Below are 16,655 nucleotides of genomic sequence, written 5' to 3'. Positions count from 1 at the left end.
AGTCAGTCATAATGGGCCACTTGTTTTCTACTCATTTCATCTACAGTGCACAACATCCTGCATGGCCACTTCTTCTAAAGTAGGTGCCCATTATGGAATGCTGTTGTCCGTGTTGTGTCATTGTTTTCCATTCATGGATGACTATATGTTGATTCTTAAATGTGGCAGCCATGCGTAAACTTTGAAACAACAATAAAACATGTACAATAAACTGCCAGACGGATGCCTGCTATTTCTTTATTGCAAGCATACGCCCACCAATTTTAGACAGCACCATATCTTCTGTTATCTGCTTGTATTCTTTTAATTTATCTTGCATATGTTGTTGAGTTAGTGTGTTTTATTACAGGTCAATCAGGGTTGAACGTCAGAGTTGGTGGTTGAGTGAATGGATGCACAAGTGCAAAAATGAGTGACAGTGCTTGTATGAAGTTGTTACTGGTTGCCTAAACCAGCCATTGACAACAAACCGCTCTTTCATTCATAAGCCAGGCCTATTGGCATTGCCAATTCTTGCTTGCTTTTGGGGGCAATGGAGAATTGAAAACAAAGTACAAGGATACAGGAGCTTGCATTGCAGCCTCAATTAAGGCTGGATGCTCCTCTGTAGGGCTAGCCACACTGAGACTTCCCAAACCACCCACCTCCCACCCCAGACCCTGAGAAAACACGAAGATACCCACAATGGCAATCTACAGTTACAGTTGAATTACTTTTTCTTCTTTAGAATGGGTGTATTCTAAGATGTCAAAGTTGACAGTATTGATTGCCTGTGTGTTGGCCTCAGAAATCCTATTCCGTTAACCCACAAACTTATTTTAAGCCAACACATATGTTTTCATCTTTTACTAGACTACCAGTATGTTTTTCTCCTTTCTCAATTCTAAAGACTCGCGGCCTAAATCTTGACTACATTTACTGATAATAACATAACCATAAAAGGTAGAGTCATTTACCACCAGCTTTGAGCATGTGGTAAATGGGTGCAGGGGCTATTTTGAGGGCAGAGTAGGTGTGTGGGAACTGTTTCCCCAGTTATTCAGAAATTGGTCTGGGGGTCATTAGCGCAGCAACTTCCTGCAGCACTCCACAAGGCTTCAGTCAGGATGACTGGGTCTGTCATTTGTGGATGCAATCATTCTTGGCTTGGAGACTCCAATCAAGTTAGAATGGTCAGGAGCGGTATCTCCCCCAGATACCACTGTGGTCCACTTGCAATCCCTATCACAGAGGCTAATTCACACCACTCAGGAGCTGGTCAGAACTGCTGTGTGTGTGGACACTGGGCAGGGAGTTCAGACAATCGGGTCAGAAGCAACACCACGATGCTCCTCCAGGACTGGAGGAGGCCATCAATGTTTGAATGTGAGATTCTGTAGTTGGCGTTGTCAGCCCACCTAAACTACCAGAGGATACTGCCCAGTAACCTCTGGAAAGGTCTTACATCCTTTTCTCCTCTGCTTCAACCATATCAGGTGCTTGCTTCATGGAGCAGTTTACAATAAACGCAGCCCTCGAGCTCCCCATTCATATATTTTTTCAAGCTATTATCTCATCCATCTCAGGAGAAAGTGGCCACACTGCATTTCCCACCACCCGCTCCTCAGGAATTACCATCACTGATGTTCTGCCTAAATAACCCTTAACAGAAGAAGCCAGACCTGTGAACCTCACTCTTGAGTTGTCCTTTCCCCAGAAAAAGACATCACTGCTTTTTACATCATCCATCTACAAAAAGTGGCATCACTTCCTGCCATCTCTCAAATCAGTTCACCCTTAAAGATGTTGTACTGCCCAGATATCCACAGCAAAGGGCAGACACCGTTGTCTCTGGTTTGGATCTGTTAGAGTCAGAACTCCTGCTCCACTGTAAAGTACACAGTAAAATGTTGCCACATGCCTGACCCAGAACACCACACTATCACTCTACATTCACACCCATACCTAGACCGAACCACCATTCACACTGCGTCCTTATAACCCAGGCTCATCATACACATCCAACTAACCCCCACACATCCTCAAACTACTCAACATACACTACTTCTCATGCTCCTCAATGAATGCTCTGCATTACTTCAGGCACGCGGCATCACAGTGCATATTTGTGTTCTGATATGGCAGTGACCTCATAGTTTGGACTGGACGTTTCTTTTAGAGGAGGACTATGAATGATTCTCAAAAGGCCAGTCTCTGTCTAAAATGGCACAGTGGACGAAAAATAATGGTCTGTAATGTGGCCAGAGCGATTGCCAGTGGCAGAGATTAATTAAAGCATTCTTTTTGTCACCTTGTTGTTTTTGCAGTAGATGCTTCAAGTGTGTCAGATATGGGTAGACATGGGTGCCCTGCTCACTGTGCATTAGGTCTCAAGCTATACCTCACTGACAAAGTAGGTTGAAACTGAGGTTGCTTGTGTTTCCGTTGGGGAGACCTGGCCTGGCAGACCAAGCTAGACTGCTTCTGTTAAAACAGGACCAAGACCAAATTGCATATGGTGAATCTAGAATGGCAAAGTAAGTGAAAAACAATGGTCTGGAATGCGGCTTAACAGATTCCCAGTGGCTGAGATTAATTTAAGCATTTTTTCCATCACCTTGCTGTTTTGGCACCATGCATAACAGACTTCATCCCCTATCACATCTTGATGCACTCTTTGTCACAGAACATTGCTTAACCTCACACGTTCCAGGTGTCCTTCGCACAGGCCACAGCAAGCAGGCAGTGCTCATAAGATCGGAGGAAGCCTCACTACAGTTTATAAGTCCTCCTCGTCCTGGATCATAAGCAAGTAAACCAGCATTCTACTCCATGGAGCTCATATTCCCCTTCCTAGGCTCCTGATCATGGTCCGCAACTTCCACCTCATTTAGAGGCTTCCTGGACAGAACAAGATTCATACTCTTGACGTCCTCACAACCTCATCTACCCAAAACGCTCACCATCCTTTGTGACTTTAACCTCCCAGACAACTCGAGCATGAAAAAAACAGACACCCTCTTCATCCTCATCGACAAACTCAACATGATAGAAAATGTAACCCAAGCAACACACTCCAAACAATGTATACTGGAGCCTGTCTTCTGACCAATACCAACTGTCCATTGTAACCCTTCAATACCTGATCAATTTTAGGTTGACCTTTAAAAAACAGTCCATACACAGTCTAAATTTCAAGACAAACTTGCTTACAACACAGACATGCAAGCCAGACCATCTAGTACCCTTTCACTCAAAAGAACTTATTAACAATAAATGCTCCATCCACAGACAGGAAGGAAAATAGAAGAAAAACAGAACCCCCGACTATGTCACGCTGCTGAAGTCCACCTTCTTTGAAAACCGTTCCGGCATCCCATTGTGGTCATCTTTCTAACCACTGTCTCACAAAGACATTGCTGACATTTTCAAATCCCTCAAAGTCGCCGATTATGAAAATTATGTATTTTCCTAACCTTTCCCCAAACCTCTGGAAAAGCGCTCTCAGCACTACTCACCATCATCAATGCCTCCTTCAATAAAGGCATCTTCCCCCAGGTTCTCCAGACAGGCTAGATCCTTACACGCTAGACCCTGATAACCTGCCAGCAAGACTGAAAATACCGTCTATGCACAACTTCAAGATCATATCCACACCTCTATCACAACTATCAACCCGGCTTCAGATCACCATGAAGCATAGAGAACACCTCTGACACCTGACTTTATTGGTTCTCCATTGCACACTGAAAAAAATACTTTTGAAGAGAAAAATTGACAAAATAAGAGGAAAAAGTTGGCAGTGGACCTCGGATCCGCATACGAACGTGCAGAAAGAAAGGATCTGACATCGGAGCAGGGGTGGTGCTTGTATTCAGCTCTGTTCATCACTTCTGACGTGGAACAATGTCATTGGGGAGCCGCACAACACCACCAATGGAGCAATGTGATTACATTTTCTGGATCCAGTCTGGTGCCTGGAGAAATTCTAAAGGTAAGGACTCTGCTGTTAGATAGAATATCTACCAGAAAGAGTGTTAACAAAGGTAAGTAACTTGTTCCTCCAATTGTTGTTGGCACACCTGCAGCCGTGACGCCATCAGACTATAGGCAAAAATGCAAAATAGAAAATGCAAGGAAACAGGCCTCCGTCTATGCACCCAAAATCTGGAATGACATCCCTGTATCCATCAGGACAGTCCAACTATGCTTCAATTTAGAAAATAACTGAAGATACACCTCTTTAAGGCACTCTAGATAATGCAGTAACAATAAACATTTGCTCTTAGAAACCAGCTACCCGTCCAGTTATACTTTTACTGTATATTGCATGGGTAAATGTACAGCGCTCTGCGTCTTCCATCTACGTTTGTGCTTTATAAATAGCACACATATACAACATCCACCAGTGAAAGCTCAATAGCATGTTGACATCCTGATCCATGATGAGTCAAAATCTACTATCACAGACGGTGTTGTATTTTGATTAATTGAAAAAACATGCAGAGACTAATCTACACATTGTAGCTTGCAATATACAGAGTTGAAGAAAAGGTAGAAAATATCCTTTAAATGGGTTACAGGGTTATTGTAGAAATTGTTCAGTCTTGTCACCTCCAGGCGAAGGATAGCATGATGGTTCATGTAAGACAACCTATTGACCACTCATCCACAAACGTTGCTTGAGTTCACCACAATCTAAGCTCATCTCCCTGTGATGGGCAAACTACTGTTCTAAATCAGTACAGTTTGTCACTGTTTTCCAATAAACATCTCCTTGTTCCTCCCAGATATGTGCTATCTTTACCTTCTTAATGTGTATGTAAAGATTGGCTCCATCTTGAGATATCAGGAACATTTTCAACATCTCAGGATATTATCTGTTGGATATTCAGTAGATTACAAGTTGTCTGCTAGCCATAATAACTAGGTATTTTCTAGCGGCTTTGCTCTTTATTTCCATTCATTAACTTTTTCCCGAAGTTTATCAAACTTTCCTTTGTTTTTTCAGGATACCAATGTTGTTTTCAACACTGACCCTCCTGCAGGGACACAGACAGCACCTGGAGGTGAGAGCAAAGAAACTGCTGACAGTGGACTTTTTCATGTTGCACCCACCACGTCCCCACTCTGTCTCTGCTGAAATAGTTTAGGACCACAAGGATGGTGAAGTGGTCAATGCTATTATTGACAAAAGCTGTTACATTTCCACATGTCTCTACATTCTTAGGTGGTTGTCGTGTTCTGGAGCAGAAGGAAGGTGTGGACAGATTGAAGGATGAGCCCTGTGGAAAAGCAACAACAGCAGGGAATGCTGGACTGTGCGAGTAAGGATCTCCTTCCTATGTTTACCCCAACCTTCATATTTACCACCTAGGCTAAAGTCTCTCACCTGGTACTAACTGATCTCTCACGATCTCATATTTGTCCTCTTGTCTCACTGTTTATTTGCTTCTTCCCTCTTCTCTATCGTCATCTCCCTGATCTCCTTCTTACTTGTACTGGTTCTCTCTCCTCTTCAGTAATCTATATTTCACACTTGCACTTTCATATATCTAGGCAAGTCTCTGGTTTTCTAATACACAATCTTTTAATAGGCAGATTGTTATACCCTTCTAGTTCAGTGTCTAGTGTCGTGCTGCTGACTGACGTGATGAAATTCGAGAACGGAATCTCGTGGCGGAGACAGCGGCGGGCAACAGACAGTGGCCGTGAGGTGGAGCAGCTCATTATACTCATCTTGGTATTCGACAATAAATCTCTCAACAAGAGTTGCTCAGCGAGCATGTTTCATTACAATAGTAACGACGAGATAAGAAACGGACTTCTGTGCTTCTTTTATTCTCATCAAGGTCAAGAATGTCCTCATTAGAGCGGTCCACTATGATTTCATTGGTGAAGGCTCCAGGTTAACTCTAGGAGGAGTTTGCATGCCATTGAACATGTTAGAGAGAAGGGATGAGTCCCCATTCAAAGGCTGAAAAGCGGTAATGCTAGAGATTTGTAAGGAGATTTAATTTTCCCGTTACATATTAAATTTGCCTTCTGTATGCAGGACTTCAAAGTAGATAATAGATACTTTCCTTGTCAGTTTACAAACTTTAACTGTTGGCATATTGGACTTTATACCATTAGTATGGATTTGGTTGATGTGGCCATTAACGAGTACCTGCACAAGGATGTCCTTGTTAGAATGATCAGCAGTATTGTGGCAATATCAGGGGGAGGTGGAGGAGGGAGCTGTGCCTTAGAATTGTGCCTTTTATGCCATGATCTTAAGAGATTTGAATATAAGAAACAATGGCAGCTTACTTGTAGGATAAAGGTGATATGTTTAGCAGTTGTTTTAGTTCAGGATCAGAGGAAAGAGATATGTTGCTTATATATGGCTACACATTACAGAAAAATTGTCTGTGGCATGTGTGGCTGTAGATGCACATGCTGTGCATATTATTGCCATCGAGTGTTTGGCCCTTAATGTGTGCAAGTTATTTTTCTTTGAAGAGGTATTTCGAGGCACAAGGTACTATGACTCCTGCCTCTTGCTGATAATGTGCTTGGTCATCAATCAGTCAGCATTTGTATAGCGCAGCACTGTCACCCCTAGGGGTAACTGGACGCTGGGGGTGCCATGTCTCCGTCAAACAGCCAGGTCTTGAGTTTCTTTCTGAAGTCCGCCAGGGAGGGTGCTGTTCAGAGGTGGAGGAGTAGGTTGTTCCAGGTCTTGTCGGCAATGTAGGAGAAGGAGCGCCCCCCACAGCAGCTGCGACAGATGCAGGGGGGGTGCCAGGGTGAGAGAGGAGGAGCTGAGGTGTTTTGCAGGTAGATGGCAGTTGAGTTGATGGTTGATGTAGGATGATCCTTGATCTTGTAGAGCTTTGTAGGCGTGCATGAGGATCTTGAACTGGCATCCCTTCTGGATGGAGAGCCAGCGGAGGTATCTGAGGTGGGAGGGTGATGTGGTTCCATTGGGAAGGTCCAGGATGAGTCTGGCTGCAGTGTTCTATATGGTCTGGATCCTTCTGACGAGCTGGTAGTCAATTCCGGCATAGACAGCGTTGCTGTAGCTGAGGCGGCTGGTGACAAGGGCCTTCTTGGCAGTCTTTCTGGTGTTGACTGGGATCTATCTGAAGATTCTGCGGAGCATGCAAAGGGTATGGAAGCAGGAGGATGCTACAGCGTTTACTTGTCTTTTCATGTTCAGTTGGCTGTTGAGGATGATACCAAGGTTGCGTGCGCGGTCTGTTGGTGTGGGTGTTGGTCCGAGTTCTGCTGGCCACTTCCGTTTTGTCAGAGTTGAGTCTGAGGCAGTGGTCTCATCTATTTGGCTACTTTTGCCATGGCGTTGCCGAAGTTGGTTTTGGCGTTGGAAGGGTCCTCGTGAGTGAGAGGATTAGTTGAGTTTAGTTGAGTGTTGTCTGCGTAGGAGATTATGTTGAGTCAAGAGTCAAAAGTTCTGCAGGCAGTGAGTACGGAACCCCCTCCCCCTCGCTTCTACTCTCAAGCAGAGTAGACCTCTGCCAAGGGACATTCAGTAACCCTGGAATGCCAGAGACAGACCATTGGGCTACCACTTTCTTTGGGCCATGGTTGGCACAGACTGTCACGCTTGGAGGTGTATCCAGATCAATATATCATACACTTCAAATTAGTGCGTTATCGTTCCACAACTGAAATTAATCCTGAGGACAACCTTCTGTTTGTCTCCAACTTTTCTTAACCCCTTGCATGCCCGCCCCTTTCCCCGCCCAGTGCCGCGCTTTGTATTAGCGGGCGGAGTTCATGACGAGCTGGACTCGTCATGGGCACAGCGCCACCGCAGCCCATGACGAGTCCAGCTCGTCATGGGCACTGAAGGGGTTAAAAGTCCGCAATTACTCAAAAAAACAACGTAGTTTATCTCCAATATGCGTAGTCAAATCCGAATTCTGATTGCATGTGCTCACTATGAAAGGTGGCGCACCTATAGTTTATCTTTATCCGAAATCATTACTCCATTCGAAATCACTGTACAGCGCCATGTCTTTTGACCCACCGTCGGGCTCAAAAACAGCGTTGATCCGGGTACATTCGTGACCATCTTTAGATTGGAGTATTTCGACTACTGCCCTGAAGAAGCCCTATTCAGGGCGAAACGCGTTGGCTGCACTCTGGCTGCACTATTCCTTTACATCATATGTGGTCCAAGTATCCATTGAAGGATCATATTTAACATCATTGAAGAGTCCGGATTGATTCGCTTGTTTTGCATTTGTGCATTTTGAAACTCTTATGTTGCCTCTCTGTGCTTTAAGTTTACTATAGTTGTGTGGTCTGTTGGCAGTGGACCAGGGAGGTGGGCAACTTTGACCAAAGTTATAAAAGTGTGTCTGTAAATTGTGTATAGCTAGGTGGTGCGGCTTTTGATTATCCCATACTGCCTTCTTTCCTGTTTTCACTATTTCACAAAGGGGCTATAGAACCTGTCCCCCATCACCATCACCAGGGCATGGGCGTATAATCTCTGTACTTTCTAATTCCCAAAATGGATGGATCTCCCAGGCCCATTCTGCACCCTCAAGGAATACATCCTCTCAGAGCACTTTCATATGGTCACTCTCCAGAATGTCATTCCACTTCTGCAACAAGGCAACTTCCTGACCACTCTCGACCTGAAAGATGCCTACTTCTACATACCAATACACCCTGCACATCGCTGGTATCTCCAATTTGTGGTCATCAGAAAGCATTGGCAATTCAAAGTGCCCTCTTTCAGAGTCTCCACTCCACCCATGTGTTCACTTGTGGCTGTTCATTTGCGCAGACAGGGTGTTAAAGAATTCTCTGACCTGGACGACTGACTTATCCAAAGTGCAACCCATCTGCAATGCCGTGAAAACCCTCAGATTACAATAAACCTCCTACACGACCAGGGTTTACCATCAATGCCACCAAATTCCGCCTACTACCCCTCCAGATCCAATCCTACCGAGGGGCAGTTCTCAACTCAGAGGTTGGCATGGCTTATCCAAACCCAGCTAGAATCCATTCTTTTCAATCACTTTTCTAAACAGACTGTTAGGTCTCAGTTAGGACAGTCATGCGCCTTTTTGGCATGATGGCCTCCTGCATTGCTGTAGTACCTCATGCCAGACTGCTCATGTGTCCGTTGCAGTAATGCCTAGTGTGACAGTGGTCTCAAGCAGATAGTACAACATCATGTTTCATGCATGTGCCTTCTTCCTTGTAGATTTCATATGTGTCTCTTTGTAGTTTTAGAGTGCGAGCGCTTGTGAGAAAGTACTCTCTTTCTGCATAGTAGCCTCCACTTTTTACCAAACTGCTGATATGCTCTGACTGAGTGTTCCCTGGGCTCCTGCCAACCAGGTACACAGGACCTATGTTCGTTCCCTAAACCTGCATTAAAAACAAAACCCAATTGGCATCTCTGGCCATAGGTCAGCCCCTGGTAAATGGTACCACAGGTACCCAGGGCACTGTGACCAGGGATGACCTCTAAGGGCTTCAGCACTTATTGTGCCACCCTTAGAGGCCCTGTACCATTACACTCACACACTGCCTTTGCAGGCTGCGTGTCTTGGTGCAGAACAAAGTGAAGCGTTGACATGGCACACATCCCTGTGTGCCATGCCTACAACCCAATGCCCTGGCATAGATCAGTCACCCCTATAGCGGGGTGCCCTATACCAGTGGTGGGGGCACAGGTGCATTAGCCCAGTACCCCTACAGTGTTTAAGTCCATTCTTAGACATTGTAAGTGCAGTGCTGCCGTTAGGAGTATATGGTGCTGGGAGTTTGTCACTACGAACTCCACAGCACCATAATGGCTGCACTGAAAACTGAGAAGTTTGGTATCAAACTTCTCAGCAAATTAATCCCACACTGATGCCAGTGTGGGATTTCATGAAAAATGCACACAGAGAGCATCTTACAGATGCCCCCTGAAAAACGACCTACCACTAGTGTCCAGGCTGAGTGGCTTCCTTCAGCTGCCACCACCACACATGTTTCTGGACCCCTGGTTGAGAGCCTGCTGCTCTCGGGGGCCTGAAACAATGCACATCCTGGAACGAGGTGCTAAGCCTCCTCCCCCAGGATGGGCAGGGTCCACGAAGGCAAAGCTTCAAAGGCTTGCCACCTTTGTGAGTATTCCCAGGCCACTTGCTGCTTTCAGCAACTGTTCCCCCTGGTTCTGACCTCCACTTTGGGTGGTAAAATCGGCGGGGAAAACAAGTGAGGAAGAGAGGTGTGCCCACCTCTGCCAACTCCACCCCTCAGGTGAGGGCGGCGCGGTGAAGCACAACTCTCAGTCTCCGCCATCTTGTAGATGGGGGGGACCCAGCCAACCAGGGAAAGGCTATGCCCCCCTCCCACTGGAGGGTGGCATAATAGGGGGTGTACCCACCCCAGGGGGAAGGGACCCTTTGGTCCCAACCTTTTACATTCCAGTAACGCCCCTAAATCTAGTATTTAGGGGCACCCCCGAACCTTGTTTCCTCAGACAAGAAACTACAAGAAGAAAAGAAGAATGACCGAACAGTGGTGCCGAAGCTAACAAGAGGAGGACGCCCACTGACTTGGCCCCAGCCCTACCAGCCTGTCCCTATCTGGAACCTCCTCCAGCGAAATCCCGGTGTGTGCTGCAGCCAGCAACCTCAAGAAACCCGGAGGACATGCCTGCCTTTAATCACAAAGACTCTGTCTCCCGGATTTGTTCAAACAACAGACTCCAGCTCCGCAAGGATCAGTGGGTGTATACCACTCTGCATCCGACGTCCACGGCCCAGGTTCGAGTGGCCCAACACCAAGAGGAGGTCTCCCCGGCGATCCTGACCTGCCTCCAGCCGACGCCTGCAGCCTCAAACCGGAAGGTCCCCCCTAACCGCGACCAGAAGCTGGTAAGAAGATCCGACCCTAAAAGGCACCCCTGCACCCGACACCCCACAGCCTTGGGTGGCCCAACCAACGGTGCCTAACCAACCCCAAAGATTCCAACTTACCTCTCCAAGTGGTGGGCGCTCCCAGAAGACCTTCGTCCCCGAGCATGCAGTGCTGGTGCAAACCGGAGACTCCCCATTGAAAGCTACAGGGTTTCCGACACCAAAACAGCACTCTGCACCAGGCCGCGCCAGTGCCACTGGGGGTGCATCTTTTGCGCTAGCCCAAATCCTCATTTGCCCTGAGCTTATGTCCAGGAGCTTTGCTCCCACAGCTCAGAGGCCTGCTTGTCAGCAGCCACCAACCGGGAGCCCCTTATCCCCCGTTGGATAACATTCAGCCTCAGCAGTAACATTGAGCCTCAGCAGTCTGCACCCGGCTGCCCTAGTGCCACTGAGGTTGTAACAAGAGTCCATCCTTGAGCCCGCGGGACCCCTGATCCTAACCCCAGAATACCAACTCCCATAACAAATACTTACCTTTTAACCGATAACTTTGTAGGATTACATTGACTGTTTTTCAATTAAAAGTTTCTAATTGTGGAGTTGGAAAATCTAAAGAAATCCCTTAAAATTGTACTAAATAACAAAAAAGCTTTTACATACCTGTTTACAGGAAATGTCCCAGTGTAGTTTCCAGGTATACTACACTGTGTAAGCAACGTAATCTGAAAGTAATGTACTGGTCATTTTACTAAAAAGCCCATTCAAAATATATGTACTGTATTTCTGTAGTAGGGGATCTCTGTGTATAGTCATAATCTAGTAAATAGTCCCGCCCATGTGCGCGGACCCCGGAGCAATAAAAATAATCTCTTAAGTTGTCAAGTCATGCAGACCTGCATCCACACTTAAGAGAGAATTTCCAAAGACAGATAATGCAGCCTATATCCACAGGCTACACTGTCCAGTACTTCAACTAGAAAGAATTCCACCAGCGACCAATAACCGCACTGCCTGTCCAGCTTTTTCCATAGAGAAAGAAACCTGCCTCTTCCAGCAAAAGCCTCTGGAATGATAGAGAGGAAGGAATGGACAGACAAGCCCCATAGGCTGCCATTATATGGCTCAGAACAGGATACTGTGCCTTTAAGAAAACTTTCCAGAACTTTTCCAGTATCCCAGAATGCACAGCAGGTCCCTTTTACTTTCAGTTATTTTTTCCGGCTCCTGCTGGCAGGACCCTGGAGCATTGAGCTCTCCCTTTTCAAGGGTTTATTGGTGTTTTTTGTCCATTTTTCAAGAGTTTAGTGTTCTGGTGCTGTCAACATGCCTGGCTTGTTCGACAAGTGCCCAGAGTGCGACAGAAAGAAGGCTAAGTCAGATCCACACAAGGTGTGTATAGGCTGCCTTCCCCAGTCCCATGTACCTGAGGAGTGTGATATCTGCCACTCGTTCTCAGCCAGAACCCTGAGGTAAAGAATGAAGATCAGGCTCCAAGTCCTGGAGGACAGAAGGCTGAAGGCACAAGGTGGGTCTGGAGGGGCTGATTCTGCCCATGCTGAGGCCTCTGGGGGGCTCCCCAGGGGCAGGAATACCGGCAAGCGCTCCCATTCTCCACCGGCGTCGATGACGTCGACTAAGGCGTCGAGAGGGATGACCATGGTGTGTTCACCGTCCCCCCAGGGCTCTGGGGAGAAGCGACGTTCGACGTCGAGGGAACTGATCGGACCGCCGTCGACGACTTCGGCATCGTCGACGCCGTCAACGTCTCTGTCGAGGCTTCGACGTCGAGACCAGGCCCGGCGTCGGCGCTCACCGTCGAGGGGAGTTCGCCGTCGGCGAAGAGGAGGCGTTCGCCGTCGAGGCGTTTGACGTCGAGGAGACGATCGACGTCACGGAGGCGATCGACGTCACGGAGGCGATCGACGTCACGGAGGCGGTCGAGGATGAGGTCGACGTCACGGAGACGATCGACGTCGAGGAGACGATTGACGTCGAGGAGGCGATCGACGTGGAGGAGGCGATCGACGTCACGGAGGCGATCGACGCCGAGGAGGTGATCGACGTCGAGGAGACGATCGCCGTCACGGAGACGGTCGACGTCGAGGGGGCGCCCGGACACCAGGGTAAGCCACGGTCGCCGGGCCCGGCGAGGCCGGCGGACAGACCGAAGCCAAGAAGATCGCGCTCCCGCTCCGGACGGAGAGGGAGATCGCGGAGCCGTGGGCGTTCGTCCTCAACATCGAGACGGCGCCACAGGAGGCGCAGATCCAGATCGTGCACTCGATCATCGGCCAGGGACTTCTCTCCGACGCTGTCGGACTCACCCGGGACGAGGGTGTCGCCGGTTGACGATTTGGTCTCCTTCCAGGAGGTACTGCTAAGGGGTGCAGCCAAGTTGGGAATCACGGTGACGGTACCGACACCTACGACGTCCGTGATATTCGAGACGCTGCACAAAAAGCACCTGTCTCGCCCCCTGCTGCCTCTCGTGCCGGGACTGGTGGAGCCAGCTATGGAGTTGTTCCTCACTCCGGCAGTGACGAAATCCGCACCCTCACGGCTTATGAAGAAGTATCGGGCTCCGGACTTGGACCCGACCTTTTTGAGGACGGACCCTAAGCCAGCTTCAGTCATTGTGACTGCGGCGAGGAAGCAGCATGCTACCACCCCCTCATCGACAGTTCCGCCCAACAAGGAAAGCCGCTGGCTGGATTCGGCGGACAGGAAGGTTTGTGGTACGGCTGCCACCACCATGAAGGCGGCAAGTGCCGGGGCCCTGTTGGGGCGTTACGACCGGGCCCTGTGGGAGTCTCTCCAGCAGTATGCGGAGCTGCTACCTCGTGACAAGAGGGAAGACTTCTTGGAGACTCTGCGCGAGGGGATGCTAGTCCCCAACCAGGTGATAAGTGCGGCAGCGGATGTGTCCCTGCTGGCGGCGCATGGGTACTGTCATGGAGTCCACCAACGGCGGCACGCGTGGCTTCGCCTCACCTCGCTCAAGCCGGAGGCTTAGCAGAGAGTGGCCAATCTGCCTTTCTCGGGGGAAACCCTGTTCGGGCAACATGCGGACGACGAGATGGCCCGCATGAAGACGGAGGCGGAGACCCTGACGGCTGTCGGTTTGGAGAAGCCAGAAAAGAAGAAACGCCCCTTCCAGAGACGGTTCGGGTCTGCGGGCAGAGGGCGTGGGCAGGCCTCGGGACAGCAGCAGCAGCCGCAGTTCCGTAAACCCTTCCAGAAACGCCAGAAGGGTAGAGGGGGCCAGCAGTCCGCTCCGGCTACCAAGGGCCCTACCGGGTCGCGGCCCTGAGCATTTACTTCCCCTGCAACCGTTACCCACTCCAGTGGGGGGAAGCATTCAATTTTTTCCGGCAGAGTGGAGAAAAATTACTCAGGACAAGTGGGTGCTGAATATTGTTTGCAATGGATACAGTCTTCGATTCATCAGCCCGCCTCCAGCGATTCCGCCGGTAAGCTTGCGGTATCAACTGCGAGAGCTCCAGGCGGAGGCAGACATCCTGTTAAGGAAAAAGGCGGTGGAAGACGTACCTCTGTCTCAAAGGGGAAGAGGTCTGTACTCTCGTTTCTTCCTGGTTCGCAAGAAGGACAAGAACGAGTCTGGTGCAAATCCAAGAACTTTGACCCGACAACATGTAAGGAAGATGTCATCCTTCCATATCTTTTACATTTGGCACAGTCTGGCCTTAATTTCCACTCCATTAAGGTTCATCTCGCTGCTTTGACTGCTTACAGGAAATGCCCTTCACAGACTTCCTTCTTTCAGATCCCTGTGGTCAAGGATTTTTTGGAAGGCTTGAAGAAGGTGTTCCCTCCGGTCAGACTTCCCTCGCCTTCCTGGGAATTGAATGTGGTGCTGTCCAGATTGATGAAGGAACCTTTTGAACCTATTCACAAGGCTTCGTTGCAGCACCTGTCCTGGAAGGCGGCGTTCCTAGTGGCCATTACATCGGCCCGCAGGGTGAGTGAACTTCAGGCGTTGTGTTGCCGAGATCCTTATACCGTATTTCATGCTGCTAAGGTTGTTATGCGTACTCACCCTAAATTTCTTCCTAAGGTTATATCTGATTTTCATGTCAACCAAACCATAACTTTACCTAAGTTTTTTCAGAATCCTTCTTCTCCAGCGGAACGGTCTCTACATTCCCTGGACGTTAGGAGGGTGTTGAAGTTTTATCTTGATAAGACTAAAGATATTCGTAGGTCAGACCAATTGTTTATCAATTATGGATCAGTCAGGACCGGTCTTGCTACCTCCAAACAGTCCGTCTCTCGGTGGATTGTGTCCTGTATACAGTTGTGTTACCAAAAGGCTAATAAGACCTTAGGGGGTAAACCTAAGGCTCATTCCACCAGGGGCAAAGCTGCCACGACTGCTTTGCTGCGTAATGTTCCGATTGCATAAATCTGCAAGGCGGCCACTTGGAAGTCGGTCCATACCTTTGCTGCGCATTACTGTCTGGACGTGGATGCCAGGGCAGATGCTCAGGTTGGGCAGGCTTCGCTGCGAAATTTGTTCGCACAGTAGTGGTATTATTTTGTAATCTTCTCCACCGCCGTTTTTGTGTGGGGATGGGCTTGCCATTCTATTCACTAGATTATGACTATACACAGAGATCCCCTACTACAGAAGGAGTAGTTTCTTTTCTGTAACTCCAGTTCTGTAGTAGGGGTATCTCTGTTATAGTCATAAGCGCCCGCCCTCCTCCCCGGTGGAGAGATGAATGTTAATGTAAGGAATGCTACAGGTCTGGCGTGCTACGCCTTCAAAAAGAACTGAAAGTAAAAGGGGCCTGCTGTGCATTCTGGGATACTGGAAAATTTCTGGAAAGTTTTCTTAAAGGCACAGTATCCTGTTCTGAGTCACATAATGGCAGCCTATGGGGCTTGTCTGTCCATTCCTTCCTCTCTATCATTCCAGAGACTTTTGCTGTAAGAGGCAGGTTTCTTTCTCTATGGAAAAAGCTGGACAGGCAGTGCTGTTATTGGTTGCTGGTGGAATTCTTACTAGTTGAAGTACTGGACAGTGTAGCCTGTGGATATAGGCTGCATTATCTGTCTTTGGAAATTCTCTCTTAAGTGTGGATGCAGGTCTGCATGACTTGACAACTTAAGAGATTATTTTATTGCTCCGGGGTTCGCGCACATGGGCGGGACTATTCACTAGATTATGACTATAACAGAGATACCCCTACTACAGAACTGGAGTTATAGAAAAGAAACTACTCCTTCCAAAGCATTGCATTTCTCACTAACAGTACTGAAAATCAAAACAAAGTGCATATACAATTACAATCCAAACTGTATTACAACTGTATATTTATTGCAAAGTATTTATCACTTACCTGTGCCACGCTTGCTTGGTTCTAGGAAATAAAATAACTAAAAGAATATTTTTATACAAAAGCAATTGGTCTGAAGTTCAGTCTTTGAGTGTGTGAATTCATTTGCTGACTGAGTGTGTACAACAAATGCTTAACACTGTCCTCTGATAAAGCCTTCCTGCTCAACCACACTACCCCAAATAGAGAGTGAGGTGCTATCTACTTTACCTCTGCTTACCTTTTGGGTTCCACTGAACTCTGTGCACACTATATCTCACTTTGGTATAATATATACAGAGCCAGCTTCTTACAGCGTTTTCACAGAGTAGAACAGCCTTGCCAGGAACAGAATGTGTGGGATGTGCATTTGAAAGCATGAGAGAGAGGTGTGAAATGTGCTTCTTTGTCTCGGAGTGCAGTGTTATAAGCAGTGGTTCTCAAATGTGCATTA

At 47.9% G+C, this 16,655-nt stretch overlaps 1 protein-coding gene across 2 annotated transcripts in view; it reads left to right on the top strand.

Moving 5' to 3' along the window:
- RNF31 (ring finger protein 31) overlaps positions 1 to 16,655 on the top strand; it is a 954,370-nt gene that overhangs the window by 896,907 nt on the left and 40,808 nt on the right. For both annotated transcript variants that reach the window (XM_085641869.1, XM_085641861.1), the window contains exons 20-21: positions 4,991 to 5,048; positions 5,210 to 5,306. In XM_085641869.1, the coding sequence (XP_085497995.1) occupies positions 4,991 to 5,048; positions 5,210 to 5,306 (155 nt within the window). The remainder of the gene's footprint in view (positions 1 to 4,990; positions 5,049 to 5,209; positions 5,307 to 16,655) is intronic.

Source organism: Triturus cristatus, chromosome 1_1, assembly GCF_964204655.1.
Source record: "Triturus cristatus chromosome 1_1, aTriCri1.1, whole genome shotgun sequence".
Lineage (NCBI taxonomy): Eukaryota > Metazoa > Chordata > Amphibia > Caudata > Salamandridae > Triturus > Triturus cristatus.
Note: the sequence above shows the minus strand (reverse complement) of the source record. Positions and strands in the feature narration are given on the sequence as shown.